This window comes from Buteo buteo, chromosome 16, assembly GCF_964188355.1.
Source record: "Buteo buteo chromosome 16, bButBut1.hap1.1, whole genome shotgun sequence".
NCBI lineage: Eukaryota > Metazoa > Chordata > Aves > Accipitriformes > Accipitridae > Buteo > Buteo buteo.
The window spans coordinates 28869882-28886967 of NC_134186.1; the positions used below are offsets into that span (position 1 = coordinate 28869882).

A 17086-nucleotide genomic window follows, 5' to 3' on the forward strand; every position below is an offset into this window, starting at 1 on the left:
TCATTAATGAAAAAAAAAGCCTACGAGATATATCTATATGAAACACTTCATTCCTGTCTTTGTGCTGCTTTGCATTAGTTTGTTGTAAGCTGAGGAAAAGATAGGGGCAAAGGGAGGGAGGAAGCACATAATTCACTGCCTATGAAAACAAACCTAATATTCATTAAAGGCCTGAGCATTTTGAGCAGAACCAAATACTTAAGCAATGCTTAATGCCTTCAACACCACTGCCTGCTCTGTCTGAATGTTGTTACTAAAGAGCAGCTGATTACTTGCATTAGGAAGCTGAGGCCAAAGAATAATGTCTCCCAAAGCAGCCAATTGGGAAAAGAAAAATTTAAAAAAAAAATAAAATAAAAATCTGTGAACAGCTGTGTGATTGCTGCACAACAGTTGTGGGAAAGCAGTGCAATAAGGTCAGATTCTGATCCATTACATCACTGTATATCAAGACAAGCTCTCTTGCAGACAGAAGTCATTATAGATGTAAAATAAGCTCCGAGTCCAGTCCACAATCTGTACGATAGACAGCAGAATACAGCTCATTAACATAGCTACATGAATGCCATTATTCAGACAAAATTATTACTATGTTGCTCTTGACCTCAGCTACTCACTGTGCCAAGCCATGCGTATTTTAAGAGAAGACGCAATTCAGACCCCAAGAGATCTCATTCTGGTTCACCTCATATGCTTCTACTAACTGTTACATCCAATTAAGGCCGCCAGTTTTATGAACTACTATATATTAAAGAACACCACAAACCTGACTGTACCCTCCCAATAAAATGAAAATGCTGGTTGAGTACCTTCCTTAAAAGCTGAATGAAAGCTTGATCCTGTGGTTATGATTACATTTTGGTTTGCAGGAATAGACAACTGTATTATGTTCCTATGCAATCATAGAGCAGGTCTCTGACCAAATCATTCAATCTTTTTGAAAAGTCATCTACTGACTCCTTCCTCCATCTCAAAACTAACCTAGGTTTTAATGGTTGATCCGTTTACTCACAGTACTCAAAAATCTCTGCAACAAGTTAACATGATTATAACATAGTAAGCTCTTCTGATACCATCAGGACTACACAGGGGATTTAAGAGAGACACTTTGCCAAGGAACTTAAGAGTCTAAATACAGAATAAGTTCTCTTGTAAAATGAGCATTGGGATTTTTGAGACAACGGGAGATGGAGAAGTTGGTTTGTTTATCTTTTTTCCCTCCTGAAAGACTTGCAGGAAAGTGAGGTCTTTTGTGTTGGCAAGGCTTGAACAAATAGAAGAAGCCACTATCCCAGGACAAAAATTTACACATGGCAACTATCTAACAAGATGGAGAGTTCACAGCAGTTCTTTATTTGTGCAGGTATTTATACAGACCTTCTACTCAAAAAAAAAAAAAAAAAAAAAATCAGTAGAAGGAGAGCCAATACTTCAACAGGAATCCATTTTGGTTTTGCTCCCTATTGTAACTTAATTTGATGCTCTCAACCTGTAGATCTGAATACATAACATATGTCTTAGCATCCCTGGCATACTAAAATGAACAATAGATGCAAGAAGGTTTTTTTAAATAATAAATTAAGGTCAAGCTCAGTGATTAATGGGTTCTTTAATATGTTATGCTGATTTTGTTCCAAAATAAGCAGCTGCTTTATATGAACTGCTTCATTTCTCTTCAACAGCAAATCACAAAAAGTAGAAGAAATCACTCCCACACGAGTCTTTTAAAGCTCACTCTGTTCATCACATAACAAGCCCAGAAAGTAACCTGTTGTCCCCGAACAACAGAAAAGCGTCCTCAGATGAACCAGTCCTACACAATGAATACTATACATTTTTATAGATATTCACTGAGCAAGCTCCTTCAGTAACAGTTAAGAAAATAGCAAGGTTCAGAAAGCAATTGATTCTTAATTCATATCCATATTTGGACCCAAAAGTCAAATGAGAATTTGTCTATCAATCCCTAATGAAGACAAATCAAATACAACTTTTCTGTCGTCTTCTAGAAATCACTATGGGTGACAAAGTCAGATTAAGCTAGCCCATGCAAGCTTCATGAATATTTTTAAGCAAGAAATATTGTATCTCCCCCACAACTGGCTCAAGAGACTTGACAACAAAAGATTTTGTACCTCTAAGCAAAACACAGATTGAAGATACAAGTGACAGTAGCTTCTCACAATTGTGGAATATCAGAAGGAGCTATAACCCACAACAGATTGTTCCAGTCAGCCTTACTCAATCACTCGAGGATTTCTTTGTTATATACTCTCATCGGAGAAATACTTGGCAGTGTCCACATGTAAATCAGCAGCAGCTTTTTGGATCACCTCTTTTAATGTAGAATCAGCTCAAACTTTTCAGAATTGTGATGTTTCGCTAGAACGCTTTTCAGAAATACAATGCGCTGCTAAAGACTCAGGCAGATGGCTTGGCTGAGACAGTTCGCAATTTGAAAATTGTCTCCATTCAGATTTTATTTAGAATAAAAAATAAAAATCAGCAAGTCTTTTCAAGATTATATTATGCATAAAAAAGCAGCAGTTACTGGAAGATACAGGGTCATGAAATAGACTGCCTCATTCACTGATCCCAGCCCCAGGGTTAAATGCTACCTAAATTATTTGATTTTTAAATGGGATTAATTGGTAGCTTCAGTCTCATTCTTGGCAGATACATCACCACTGCATCCAGCAATATTTGGCACTGTAACACACAGACCTCACCTTACTCCTGTTCACAGTTCCATTCTTACATGCAGCCGAAAAGGGACTACATGCACAACTTGGGCAAGGAGGAAGAAGTTCTTACACCCAGATAAAAGCTATGGTTGAAAAATGCCCGAAGAACCAACCACCCGCTTGTATAGTTCCCTTCAGTTAGAATTAAAAACCACAGATGAGCCTGTGAGAAAAAGTTTTAGTTCAGGTTTTTGCCACAAGAAGTTTGCTGAGCTCCTATTCTGTCAGTCCAGAATGTGGCACTAGCATGACAATCCGTGTTGTTTTGTTGTTATTTTTCAGTAAAGAGTATCTTCTATGCAAAAATGACATCAGAAACTGATGGAGAATTTATTCTCTCCCATCATCTGTCAAGGGAGCATATGTTGACCGGTAGTATACTACTCTTTAGACACACTGGAAGGTTTGCAAACAGTGCAGTTCATTACCCATAGATTATTATGCTTAGTCTCAATTCACCCCAGTATTCCATGATTCAACCTACAGTTCAAAGAAAATACATTGATAACTCTGACCCTACGATCCACCCAGCACTAGAAAGCAATCCAGCTCTGCTAACCAAACACCTTCTGCATCCCATTCTCTTGGCAGATCGTACACGGAGCTTTCCACAGCTATCCTTTGGACTCTGTACGTTTGATTAGTACACCGAACCCAGGCCTCATTCCCTGAAAACAAAACCAAATCCCAAAGCGTGGTGAGTGCTGGGACAGAAGGAGAGGCAGGGGGCTGCTCTTTTGTCTGATGTGCCAAGACAAAACTCTGTGCGGTTACTTCACGTGTGTCAGGGGCCTGATTCTCCACTGCTTTAGTCTTCTTTCAGACCAGCGTGGCCAATTAAGCAAGGGTTGAATCGGGCCCCTCATCTATAAATGGATCATTTGAAGTTATACACGTTACTTTACATGGAAAAAATTCAAGCTTTTAAAAAATGAGCATATAAAATAAAAAAAGACATTTAAAGCGCGCGCACACGCACACACACAAGCCAGTTTTACTTTGCACTGCCTGTTCAGTAGAACAGATAGCCTGTTCTCTGACTCTCTTTTAACTGCAAACCTTATACTAGCTGTGTATATTTTGGACCCTTTCCCATCCTACCATGATTTCCTGTCTGAGTCTGCAACCCATGGCAACAGCAGAAAATTGGAGTGCAGGCTTTGCAGATGGTGGTAGGCCAAATGCCCTGTGCCAATTTAGTATCTTCTTCCATAACATACGCATTATCTAAGTCTTGGCTATCTGGCAAGAGTTACCTTCATGCTAATAAATGATATTCATTTTAATTATAAATCGTGCTTGCCTGAGTGAAGCTCTGGCCTTCTCTAGTGAATATAAAAACCCACAATCTTACATATACATCATCGTACTATAAAAGGAAAATTATATTCTGAACTGCTGTCAAGGTAGAAGAAAATTCACACAGTTTTATCACTCAATTCCAGCGGGTCACAGGTCACTGCGACTGTATAAAAAACAAAGCAAAACAGGCCCCTCCCTAAATTTATTGATGTGCAGCACATACATCATCCTACAAAATACCCTATGACAAAAGCCACATTTCCACATGTCCGCAAGAAAAATATGAGACCCAAGATTATAATACACAGGGAAAAAAGTGCCAGAAACAATGGCAGGGTTGCTTTCCATTGGGAAACGTAGTGTTAAACATGAATCTTCCTTAAGTAGCTTTAATAAGAGATTCTGCATCTGGCATTGCCCTGAGAGAATGGGGCCGGGGGGGCGGTGGGGGGAAGGACACACATTTTTTGAGGAATAATATTAACAGGTACGCACCAGTCACCCACATCGCACTTACTACAAAAACTACTCTACAAAACTACCTCAGCATATAGATGCTTTAAATCCCTCCTCCTCACACACACGACAGGACGCCCAGGTTTTCCATGGAATGAACGGTCACCATCAAAGCTTCTCCCACCTCGAGGTGTAAAGCCCTTAAGTTTATTACAAAGTACTAAAACAAAACCACCTCAGACAAACACATGGACTCAATCCAAGTGATTACAGCAGAAGGGCCCAGGCAACTGCTTCAGAAAGAATCCAGTCTTTTCTGATAAGCAAAATCATTCCTTTGCTATTATAAGGAATCACAGACTAAAATCTGTAAGCCACTGCTTTATTCCATAATGAAACCCTCCGGTCCCTCAGCACTGGTAAATAAACACACTGTATTTTTTCCCCTTGAGTCTAGTTCACAACTCTGATCCGTTTTCTTGACTTTCTCTTCTTCTACCTACACCACACCAGATAGAACCATTATTCAGAACTCAGAGATTCACAAACCTACTCTGTATACCAATCAAAACTCCATTAAAGCTAGTGGAAGTGATTCCTTTGGCTCCAGCAAGATTAAACTTTAAGGTAAGCAGCACTTCTCGCACGGATTCCGAGCTTGCTTTCAGTAGCAGTTCATTGACAACAATTCTGACAAATTTCCTACTCGTTGATCTTACTGTCATCACCCTGAAGTGTAAGTTCAAACGAAACTGATACTCACTCCAGCCAAAATTTCCACGTATATTGCCACAGCATAAGAGAACTTTTCATAACACTCCTTGCAAAAAAGAAAAAAAAAAACGAGCCCATAGATAAGCTTCAGAAGTCTTTACATATTCACAATAGAATGAAACAGTTTATTAAAAATAACTAATAAAGATATAAAGATATTATGTCTTGATTGCCAACTGTTACAATTTTCCATCTTCTTCTCCCCACTGTTAAACTATCACTTCAGTGAAAATACTCAAAGACACCTTATAAATTTGATATAACTACTTAAGAGTACCAGAAACCATACTAAGACCATAATAAAACTGTATCAGTTCAACTCCAGAGCGATTTTTATGATCACTAGACTAAACAAAACTGCCGGTGCAAGCTGAGCACAAAAACGGGGTGGGGGGTGGAGGGAAGATAACATTCAAACCAAAGACCAGAAATTCAGTGTGCAATTAACCAGAGACATCCACCCCCACAGAGGAAATACATTTCATTATATATTATCTCTTATATTATTACAACATACATACATCCCTAACGTTTTGGTTAAACCTGTGGTATTATCTCCGGAAATTGCACAAAAACTGAAAAAGAAAGAAAAAGGAAACCTCTCAACCATTTGTGACGCAGAAACGGATGAGCACTTCTCAGGACAAGTTTACAGTGTGCACCAGTCCATTAATGTTTCTCATGAAGCGCGTAACCAATTCTTCCCAAATTCAGCACACAATAAAACACTCCAAAAAGACACCTCTGAAGTCAACACTCCAGCATAATGGCACGCAGAGGGGTGCTTTCTGCCCACACGTGTGCATACCTACCACAGAAATTCCACACCTGCTCGGGTCCCTGTTCCGCACAAGCCACAGCAGCATCCTGACACCGCTTCCTCACCCACCAGGGAAGGCTGAGACACACTATTTTGGGTTAAGAGAGGCTGCAGGACCATCAGCGGATCGTCCAAGCAGAATCAAAGCTAAAGATGAGTGAACTGTCTAAAAGCAACTAGAAGGGCAGGGGTTTGCTTTCAGCTACTAGGTTTGACATGAGTCTGTGCTGCATGGAGTGTTGGGCAATCATTTAAATAAAACAAGCAAACAACAAATTGAATTCTTCTAAATTTTATTAAAACATCAAAAATCCAAAACAGTTTGAAGAAAGAATATGAGGCGCAACTGGCCTAATTCCCTACTTTAGCTGTTTGCCAATATTCAACTTTTGCCCTTCAGCTGAAAGTGTGCTTTATTCACAAGCAATAAAATACAAATATTAGAAGAAAATATATTCACTGTCATCTTGGAATTATTCAGAAAAAAAACCAGAGCTCTATAGGATAAAGAAAATAATAGATAATTATGCCTCTGCATGTTTATCTTTTTAATGTCTAGGTCCCAGCATAAACATGCAGTCATATTTTCTTCTTTATTCTCCATGTCCCAGGCAACAGACTGCAGATTGGGCTAGAAATGAAAGTAACAGAAGTATCCAACATGAACTGTAATGTTATAAACACTAAAGAATAGGACAAACAGATTATGTCTTCAGTAGTGTTCCTTTCCTCTCATCCCTGAAATATCATAAACAACATTTACTTTGATCTCAAATAGCCCCAGAGCAAATTTATCAGTTGTTAGTCATAAATCTACATGCATGAACTGAAGAGCTGGTCTGAAATGCTTATTTGGCTTCAGTTCTTAGTCTCTATCCCATGATTATACCACAAATACCCTTCATCATCTCAAGCAGTTTGGTGTCACTACACAAAAACTACAGCAATTACTTAAGCACATTTTCCACAGTTTTCCTCTTTTTTGCTTATGTCAAGACTTTTTCAGTTTTTGGACAGGGAGAGCCAAATGCAGTCTCCTGATATACTGCTGTGGCACTGTAACACTACCAAAAAAGTGTCACTTTAGCCACCTGGAAACTTCTCTAGCTTTCTTCTATTTTTTTTTTTTTTAATAAAATAATAAGAAGAAAAATAATCAGGGCTTAGACTTCAATTTCACTTTCACAAACCGATCAAATAGCTGACTTGCTACTTGTGCATAAGAGAAGCAAAGATGCATATTCTCAGTGTAAGACAGCACAGTTAGCATAGAAAGCCTCACATGAAACACACAAATGATGTACACTGACCCAAGATGATTAAGATGCTTTGCCTTCTACTGTCCCTATCACTCCACAGCCTGAAAGCACTTTACACAGATGACTGAACGCAACCTTGCAGCATCCTCCAGAACCTGTTATTTTGCTCAATAAAGCAGGTTAAGTAGCCTGATGAACATCAAACAAGTTTTAAGAAAGAAATGGTCCAGGTGTAATAATTAAACAACCAGAACAAGACAGACAAGTGCTCAGGCTTACAACTAACCTATGAGTTGTCTGTGTCAAACCCATACGGAGAACATTGGACAGCTTTTGCTTGGTCAACAGGAAGAAGGTAAGAACACTGAGAGCGGTCCCTGTGACCCGATTTAATGATTCTCACAGGTTACAGTCCACAATCTCAGCTCTGTTGAATGTCTATTTCAAAGAAATGTCTCTTGTTAAGATCATAGTAAAGACCAATCCAAACAACTGCCTCCTCGAGGACCACCACAAAAAACATCAGCTAGACTATCGTTAATGAAATCACATCATTAAGTAACAGGTTTTGAGCAGATGAGGCGGAAGTTTACAATTCTAAGGGGCTTTCATCTGCAAGTAAAACACATAAGCAAGTAGGTTTTAATAGACAAGGATTTTATAGCTCAGAATTCCATTTAACTTGAATTGAAAGGACTGATCCTTCGTTTCCACTCCTGAAGACAGCAGCAGTTACAGCATACCCTTCCCTCAGAAGTTACTTTCACACTATTAATTCTATCCCACATACTCCACGCTCACAAAAGCTGCAACCACCACCCTAGCAGGCTGCAGGCAGACACTTTAATTACAGGTTGACAAACAACCCTCAGCTATGCCCTGCCCATAGCCGGCCTGTCCCAGCACTGGTCTTTCCTTCGTTCCAGTTGCCAAGCATACCAAGTCACACCCGCTGTAGCCAAACGTTTCCTAAAGACCAGAACAAGCTCACAGTTCCAGCTTGGTTTGTGACCTAAGTCAGAAGGCAAGTCTGGATGCATTTGGGTGAAAGGAACAAACCTTTCAGCATTTGGGGATCCTTTCCTCTTTCTGTTATTGCTTTCTTGTGATAAGGCCTGCACTGCCAATGAGAAGACTCCGTTTAAAAGGGTCGACAAACTCACAAATGCACAGCTTGGAATCCTTAAATTGATTTAGATGCTTTCAACAAGGTCCAGCAGGTTTTGGTTTGGGTTTTTTGGGGGGTTTTGGGGTTTTTTTTTTTGGTTTGTTTTGTTTTTAAAATGTAGCTTTTGTTGTGTAAAGGAAGGAATCAGAGTTCTGTTGAAATATTTTTGTCCCAATTTGTAAATTGAGAAAGCATGAAGCCACCATTGTACTGGTTTTACCATTGCCTCAGGCTTGCTTAGATTTAACCGAATGTCATGTTAGGCACTTATGTTCAAAATAACATGTAAATTAATCCCATTAAAACAAGAAGAGCATCAGAAATTATTGGTTTTATTCTTTTGTCGATCAGCCTGAATTCTCATAGTTCAACGCGAGCAAAGGGCCATCTCCTTCTGTTGACTACTGGTGGAGTAGAACTTAGTCAATGAGAGAGGTTTTTCTTAATGTCCAGAGTGTAAGGCTGCAAAGTCCTGAGCCTGTAACAATGTGAAAATGTTTATAAACAAGGACCACATATATTGACTTGAAAAGCTTAGCACTGACTAAATGCAAAGTGAGAGCCAAAATGTAAACAAAGAATTATTTTTATCTTGTTTCCAAACATTCAGAATACAGATTGCTGATGGATTTGCTGGGCACTGCTGAGTATCTAGTGGTTTTATTGTGTTTAGAAGCCTCTGCTTCTCTTCTTTTGAATTCTGCTGGCACAATGGACAAATTGCTCAAGATAAACACCTGTTCATTTTACTTTAAGAAAGGACAACATATCAACTTAGTGAAGATCACAGGATTAATAGTACCTTTGGCCTTATTTTTTCATCTTCTTGCATTGCTTTAAGATGAGTTCTTTTTAAAAATGAACTAACTTCTAGTTCAATATTAAGATCTTGGGTTTAAGCTTCCAACTGCAAACAGGCACTTTTGAGCTTCAGTTCTTTAAGTGCTTGAGTCCTAAGCCCACGCCCCTCTGCAACTTGGTAATTGCATAGTAAGTGAATTTTATACAGTCTATTGTAAATAGGAATGTTCAGTACTTTATTTCTTACGTGTCATACAACAGAGGGCTTTATAAGCTTAAACATTTCCCTTGCAGTGTTGCATACCCATGCATTACCCGTGCTAGGGAAACAGACAGAAAAATGAAACAGATAAGGAAGGAACCTCTAAATGAACCATTAATTAATTGAATAGATTAATTGAATCATACCAGGTACATCAGCGGAAATAAATTATTGCAACATGAAAACATTACAATAACATTAACAACCAAACAAGATTTTTCAGTGTAAAAAGATCTTTCATCTCAACCCCATTAATCAAAACACTATTTATTCAAAATTCACTGCCACCCTTTGTTACTATTGCATTTAGTTTTAGAAAAGCCCTAAATTGGGTAGAATTAAAATTTCAAAACAGCTAGAATATATACAACATCCATGCACTGGTTGATTGCCGATCTCAAGAAAGAGGACGCAATTTGTAACGCTAGAGATCAGTTAGGGAAGTTCACTGACAACCATCAACTCTCCCCATATCAGATGAGTTTAGGTTTCAAATCACATGAGAAATTAGATGGGGTACGTGGAAAAACCACTCAGCCTCGACACAACAGATCACAGACTTTTCTCTCCAACAGGTTCCTTCTTCACAGGCCTAGCTCCTCAGTTTCACAAGGTTAAGCTGTCACCTACACCAATTCCACCTGAAATCCAAATATCAGCATTTGCTGCTAGTAGTTAAACGCTGAGGGAGTTTCAGCACTTGCTCTTTAACCAACTGCACTGAAAGGACACAAGTTTTATTGCCATGGTGTAATATCAGCAATTTGAAGGATTAATTTAAGACAGCATTATTACTTCATTAATGAAGTTTTCCTTTACTATCACTAAATGAAATACATATACACACACAAAAAAAAACCACTACAAGGGAAAAAAAAAAAAGGCATTTTAGCTTTCCTTGATCTACCCTTTAGCATAAGCAAGATACTTATCTGCAGATGTTTGTATTTTTTAATTGTGCATCTAGTGGTTTGCGTTTGTAGGAGCGGTGAGCATGTATATACAAGCACTAACATTTAGGCGTAAAGAATTTGTCCCTGTGGGTTTGTGGATATAAATCTAAGTTCTTGAATGTGTAGGAGTAGAAGCACACAAGGTACGCTGGGGGTACATTTCTACGGAGGTGAACAAAGCCATAGTTCAAATAGGATCATAGCTATGACCAGCTCACCTAACATGGAAGCTTGTGCGTAGGTCTATCACATTCCTGCCCGGGAATCCCCAGTAAGCAACGTTGTTTCAAACTACTGCTTCAGATATGACTACACAGAAGACAGAGGTGTGTGTTTTGATTTTTTTTTTTTAAACTATTTGCAAATCACCCATGGTACTGCTGTACTAGCCTTGTATTTCTGCTCAGCATAGTTTATAGATTGCATTTGCAGCTCTATTCCCCAAAATGCACCCTTCCAACATGCATTTTTTTCCTGAATAGTTGCAAAGCTGATAGCTTATTAAAATTGATGAGGCTTTTTATGAGCATACCAGTTTGTTCAGTTCAGATAACAAAAGGACATTCTATTTATTGAAATGTCATTAAATTATTTTTTTTCCATGCTGGATTTCAGTACAGTACCATGACTATACTGAAATAAAAAAAAAAGTTATTTCAGACCATTTTGATAACTATAAAAAGGAATTTTTATATGCCATAGGTCTAAAAATCCTCAGTGTTAAAATCAGCTATAATTTTTAACCTATATTAGTGCAGTGAGAAATATAAAAGAAAATGGGGTTAGTTAGCGATACTAAATCCAAAGTCCATGCTTGATGCTTGGTAGGGTGTGCCGCGGTGTTTAGTATCAGCGAGTAGAAAATTCATCCCTGGTCTAATTTTATTGAGTCCAAATCATTCCCTCCCTCCCTCCCACCCTGAGGAAAGGTTACATGTTTCCCCCCTCAACCCCTTTCTAAGAAAAAGACACAAGCAGAGCTTATTTCAGACTCTGTTTGTACTGCTCATCAGCTGAGCAAACCAACAGGCTAATTTGTGGATTAGTTCCTCCACAGAGAACTTCAAGTGTTTCAGCTAAAAGATATGTGAAGAAACAGTGTTATCAAGTTAAATACCTCCCCACCCCCCCCTTTTTTTTTTTTTTTTTGCAAAAACATCTGTCAACACATATCTACAGAACACCAGGATGTGCTGATGCATTAAATAGCACAGCAGGTGTATTGGCTGTCACAGGCATGTTCAGCAATAACCATGTAGTTAACTACAACATAAGTGCTGTAGTTAATAGGACAATAATATCAAAATGTATTTGCAGTGCTGACAGTTCAGATTCTAATGAACCATGCATCAGTCAAACACAGGAACATCAAGTAAAAGAATCACACTTCCAAGGTAAATTCATATTTCTCCTCATCTCCCAACAAACATTTTAAATGAGTAGATGCTAATATTCCAAATTAGCATGTCTCAAAATCCCTGTGAAACTACTGGATGCGTTCTCTACTTTAGCTGTATCAAACCAATGCATTTCATATACTCCCATGTAATTAAAAACAGAAAATAAACGATTAATTCCAATTTACACAACTTCCTTTTTTTTTTTTTTTTTTTTTTTTTTTTACCTTCCAGTAGCTATGTTGTTTAGTAGCTGCTTATCATTTTTGCTGCTTTTGTTTCATTTTCTTTCTGGCTTGCGTTGCGGTTTTTTTGCAACATTCCACCTAGCCTCTGCCTAAAAAGACTTCACCTTTGGAGGCATTAACACATCCAGAGAGGTTTACAGAACTCCTTATGGCCATAAGCTCAGATGACATTCCTCCTTCCAAGGCAGAGAGACTGAGTCCCAAGCATGAAGTCAGAACTCACGCTGACAACAGAAAATGTCTCATAGAAGCAGCAAATAGTTGATTAAAGAACAGCCTTCCAGAAATGGCGAATAAATAAGCAAGCCACAGATTATTATGTATTTAAAAATAATATTTAAATTCCCCTTAGGCATTCACAGAGTTCTAAACTTTACCCTTCACACACCAGGTGCTGATTAAAACACATTTGTTACAATACAGAATACTACACTTTCAGCCTCCAAAGCCCTAAGAACAGTGACTGGACTATGGTCTTTGCTGGGAGCTTAGTCACTGAAGAAATACAGGTCTAAACCTCAGTCTCTTGAGACTTTATGAAGATTTATGTTATTTACTTACTGTTTCTTAGACTCCAAAGAAGCATGCTATCCTGATCTAATAATGAAAATAGTATTCAATAGATCATAATGCCAGAAAGGTCCATTATGATAATCCAGTGCAATCTTCTGCATAGTACGCTGCCATGGATTTCATCCAGAGATTGCAATGCTTGACTGGAGTTAGAACTTAACCTCTAAGTGCTTTTTATCTCTAACATCAAACTCGGTGCTATAAAACAAAACCAACAAACATACGCCAAGTTCGCAACTTACGAGTACTCCATTAAAATGCTCTTACTATAAAGGAAACAAAAATGACAGTAAAGCAAGTTTTCCTGTTCCAGTTATTTTACTGCTTGATCTAGCTCAGATTTAAATTAACGTGAAAGACAAGATCATTTGAAAGCACTGTGGAGAATGATGTGAATAGTCCTAATTTACAATTCCTACAGTGAGAAGAATAAAGAAGTTATTTCAAGCTTTTTTGCATCCATATAAAACCATTTGTGGTCTTACAACTGCAAGAAAAGCCATTTAGAAGATTCACTGACTTGTGTCCGGTAAAATACTAGTGACAGACTGTCACAGGAAATTGCAGGATACCTTCATGTGCAGTTTTATTCAATTTTCAGACTTAAAAAATGCATTCAATTATTGACAGAATTGATCTGAAAGACAGGAACAACAAAAGAAGCAACAGAAGCCAATCCTTCTGTGGCCAGTGACTGCTTGGTATTACACCATACAAGCGTTATCATAACTGACCATTTGGTGGTTTGAATATTTATAAGCATTTCCCTGCAGTCACTCATGTTTCCATTGAACACCAGCTTCCATTCATTCATTGCAATTTTTCCAAGAAGATTTTTCTTCAGAAAAAAAGAAAAAAAAGCTCCCTGAGGAACTGACTCTTCCTCTCCATTTTAAACACAGAACCTGTGTAGCAGAAGCACAGAGCAGAGAGTGCATGTTTTACTTTACAGAACAACAATAATTTACTCCGGTTTCCCTAAATAAGGAACAAGAGAGGAAACCGAGTCCTCTTTTTGGACTCGGTGACAAATACTTCCATAGTATACAAAAAATTTATGACAAGTGTTTTGGCAGAGGACAAGATATCCTCATACCTTTATAGTCTTCCATCTAAGAGCTTGTTTTTAAAAAAGTAGATGTCTACGTTTGACTTTTAGAGTTTATGTCTTGTACCAGTGCCAAGAGCACATCCCAAAGGGCTCTTCACATTTATTTCATATGCATTTAGTAACACTGTCAGTGGACAGAGGGCAGACAAAGTGCACAAGAGAGTTTTTGTGAGCACCCTAATAGCAGCCATCCTCTTAGACTGTAATTTGAACCAGGCTGACCCAACGGGGACAGTCACTGCACCTATCTACTAGTGATCTGAATTGCGACATTATTGCTTTGGTAAAGGAGAACTGCAGGAAATCGATGCACCCAAGGAGCAGAAGTTGAGTCACCCCTTCTCTGACAAAGTGCTTCATTACTAACATTCACCTAAGGTATATTTTTTCCTCAGAGAAAACCCACTCCTTTACTTGTCTCTCATTATGAGATTATCTTTTGGAGAGGACCAGTCCACTGGGTTTTATAAAGAGTTAAATCAGAAAGGTATTAGGCATGGAATATCTGACCGTAACAATGAGGCCAGCAAAAGTCATGAAACTGTGTGTGGTACACAGAATAGTTTTCTAAATTGAATGTTTCTCTAAATTTTCCATGGAAAAATATGGTACTCCTCAGTGTGACAATGTAAAATAAACAGTGCAGCTTCTTAACAGAACTGTCATGACTTAAGCCTTTCAAATTGCTCCTCAGTCTCATAGGAAGACGCCAACATTCCTCTATCTGCTTATTTGCTTAACTGTTCAAAAAGTCTGCTTTCTAAACAAATTACAGAGGTAAGTACCTTAATGCTATGTTATTCTCATTACTGAGGCACCATCCTACAGACTCACTTTGGCAAGCCAAGCACAAGCTCTTGTTTATTGCACTGGTGTAATCACAATACAGGTTTCTGCTAAACTAGAAGGAAGTCCAAGTAACACGTAGTTATAAGTTTTTGCTCAGAAACTGAATGATACTCCCACAAAGGAAAAAAATAATAATAATAATAATGTTGTTTTCCCTCTCCAGGCTGTATGTGGGAAAAGCATCTTTAAGATGAAACTGCAAGATACTCACTACAATATAAATTTTGTTTAAAAACAATAGTGGTATTTTCTGAAGAGCAGCTTATAAAGCACATTTCATCTTATGGTTACAGAGAAGAATGTTTACATGCCAGTTACAGTAAAAACGCTCAAAACAGCAGCTGGTAGAAAGTCAGGAGACATTTGTTAGGACAACGGGGCTTGGTTTCCCACAGCCTCCACACCTTTTATAAACTGGTACATCATCTTAACAATAAAGCAGGATCATTCTTGCCTGGTAACACTGTCGCGTCTGCTCGATGCACACAAAAACCACGACCAAGTTGCAATTCATATGAAAAGAAAAACAAAAAAAAAACCCAAGTCCATAGAAACCAACAATTTCACCGTAAAGCTTGCCGGTATGAAGATTAGAAATCGTAAAAGCTGGGTCTTACCATTAGCGTTTTTCCCACAGATGAGATGCTCGTAAGGTTGCAACACTCCCCAAAGTTCAGCATCGTTGTTGATAACCATCTCCAGGGTTTCAGCCGAGATCTCCCCTCCTCCACCATCCGGGCTCTGACTTGCCAAAACCCTAGCCTTAATCTCTTCTACAAGGTTTTCCATGCAAGCGGTTAAAGAGATGGCTGCATATTCGTGGATCCTAACCGAGATCCTAGTGTCCACCATCCACCTGAAAAACCTCCCCACTGAGAAGGTGAGGCCGCATCTAGCCGATTTCCCTTTCCTCAGTCCGTCTCCAGCACTCATGCTGTAGAGAGAGAGCGCCTTGACAGTCGCCAAGACGCAGCTTTCCGACAACGACCAGCTCTGGATGAGCTTGATGGCGCTTTGCACCTCAAACCTGGTGCACTTGGAGTGCATCACGCTGAGGCGCTGAGCTTCCCTGGAGACCCTGATCAAGGCTCGCCTCAGGAGCTGCGAGAGCCGCCTGACAGCTTCCTGAGAAAAGGTTCTGGCGTTGCCATCTCCCTTCCCTTTTCTGAGAATTCTGCCAATGTCTTCATCAGTCCAAGGGTATTCCTCTAGATCCGGCAGCTTAGGACACTTGGAAAAGATATCTGCAACCTCGGGGTCTTCCGGCAGAACGGTGTTCACGGTATCCCAGCTGTTGTTCCTACTGTTCATCGAGCCCGAGTAATACCACCAGTTGCCTCTGTGCTGAGAAGAGGTGAAGGCTTGGGAGTTGGACTTGGAAGAAGAGAGACTAAGGGACCTGCAGGAATCCCCTGCCCCATAACCAGAGTCCAAAGTTAAATCCTCCAGGGTCTTCAGAGTAGAGCTGTATATCCCAGCCATAGGAAAGACGGGTTAAGCCAACCGCAAAGACCACGAAAGGTGAGGCTGGCGTGGGGGGGGGCGGGGGGGGTGGAAGATCCCTCCTGCGCCTACCGAGCCGGAGCCGCCCGCCCCACCGGCGGCGAGGGAGGATTTACAGCACAGCGGCGAGGAACCGCACGCCGGTTCCGCCGAGGGCCAGCTACCTCCATCCCGCAGGGAGGCTGCCCTCAGCCATCTTCTGCCTGGGGAAGGACGGTTGTGGAGGCAACCGGCGGTCGAAAGCCGAGTCCCGCCGGGCAGAACCGGACCGAACCGGACCGAGCCGCCAAGTGCCCGGGCAGGTCGCGGGGCCCGCGGCGGGCTGAGGCGGGCTCGGCGCGCGAGCCGCTCGGCGGGACACTTGGCGGCGGCTCCGACTCAACTTCTCCGCCGCGGGTCTGCCGGGCTCCCCGCACCGCCGCATGCAAATGACCTGCGAGGAGAAACACCAATCGGCGACGGCGGTGGGGATAGTCTCCGCCAGTGAAATCCGAGCTGGGCGGGTAGTATGCAAATAAGACCGGGCGGGAGGGGCGAGGGGAGGCGAGGACAGCCGGGCGGCGGCGGCGGACGCTCGCCGGTACCGGGCGACGACGAGCCCCCTTCGCTGGCCCGAGGGGGCTGCCCGCCCTGGGCAGCTCTCGGGAGCCACGCAGGACCTAAGCCGGGCTCTGTGGCCGTTCGCTGGGGCGAGGGTCGCGCACGCCTGGCCCCGAGAAGGGTCACCGCCTTGAGCAGTGGGGGGGGGGGGTCGGGGGGATTGCGCGGGCGACCGCGAAGCCGGTGCGCCGGGTCCTGAAAGGAGCCTTTGTGCGGCGGCTTACACGGCCCTGACCTTGAACCGTGAGCTGGGTACGAAACGGAGG

General features: G+C 40.8%; 1 protein-coding gene across 1 annotated transcript in view; it reads right to left on the reverse strand.

Annotated features, from left to right (window-relative positions):
- The window catches only part of ABTB2 (ankyrin repeat and BTB domain containing 2), a 135327-nt gene extending 118742 nt beyond the window's left edge, over positions 1-16585 (reverse strand). Inside the window, exon 1 of the mRNA XM_075048320.1 lies at positions 15335-16585. Within this exon, the coding sequence (XP_074904421.1) occupies positions 15335-16199 (865 nt within the window). The 5' untranslated portion in view covers positions 16200-16585. The remainder of the gene's footprint in view (positions 1-15334) is intronic.
- Positions 16586-17086: the final 501 nt, after the last annotated feature.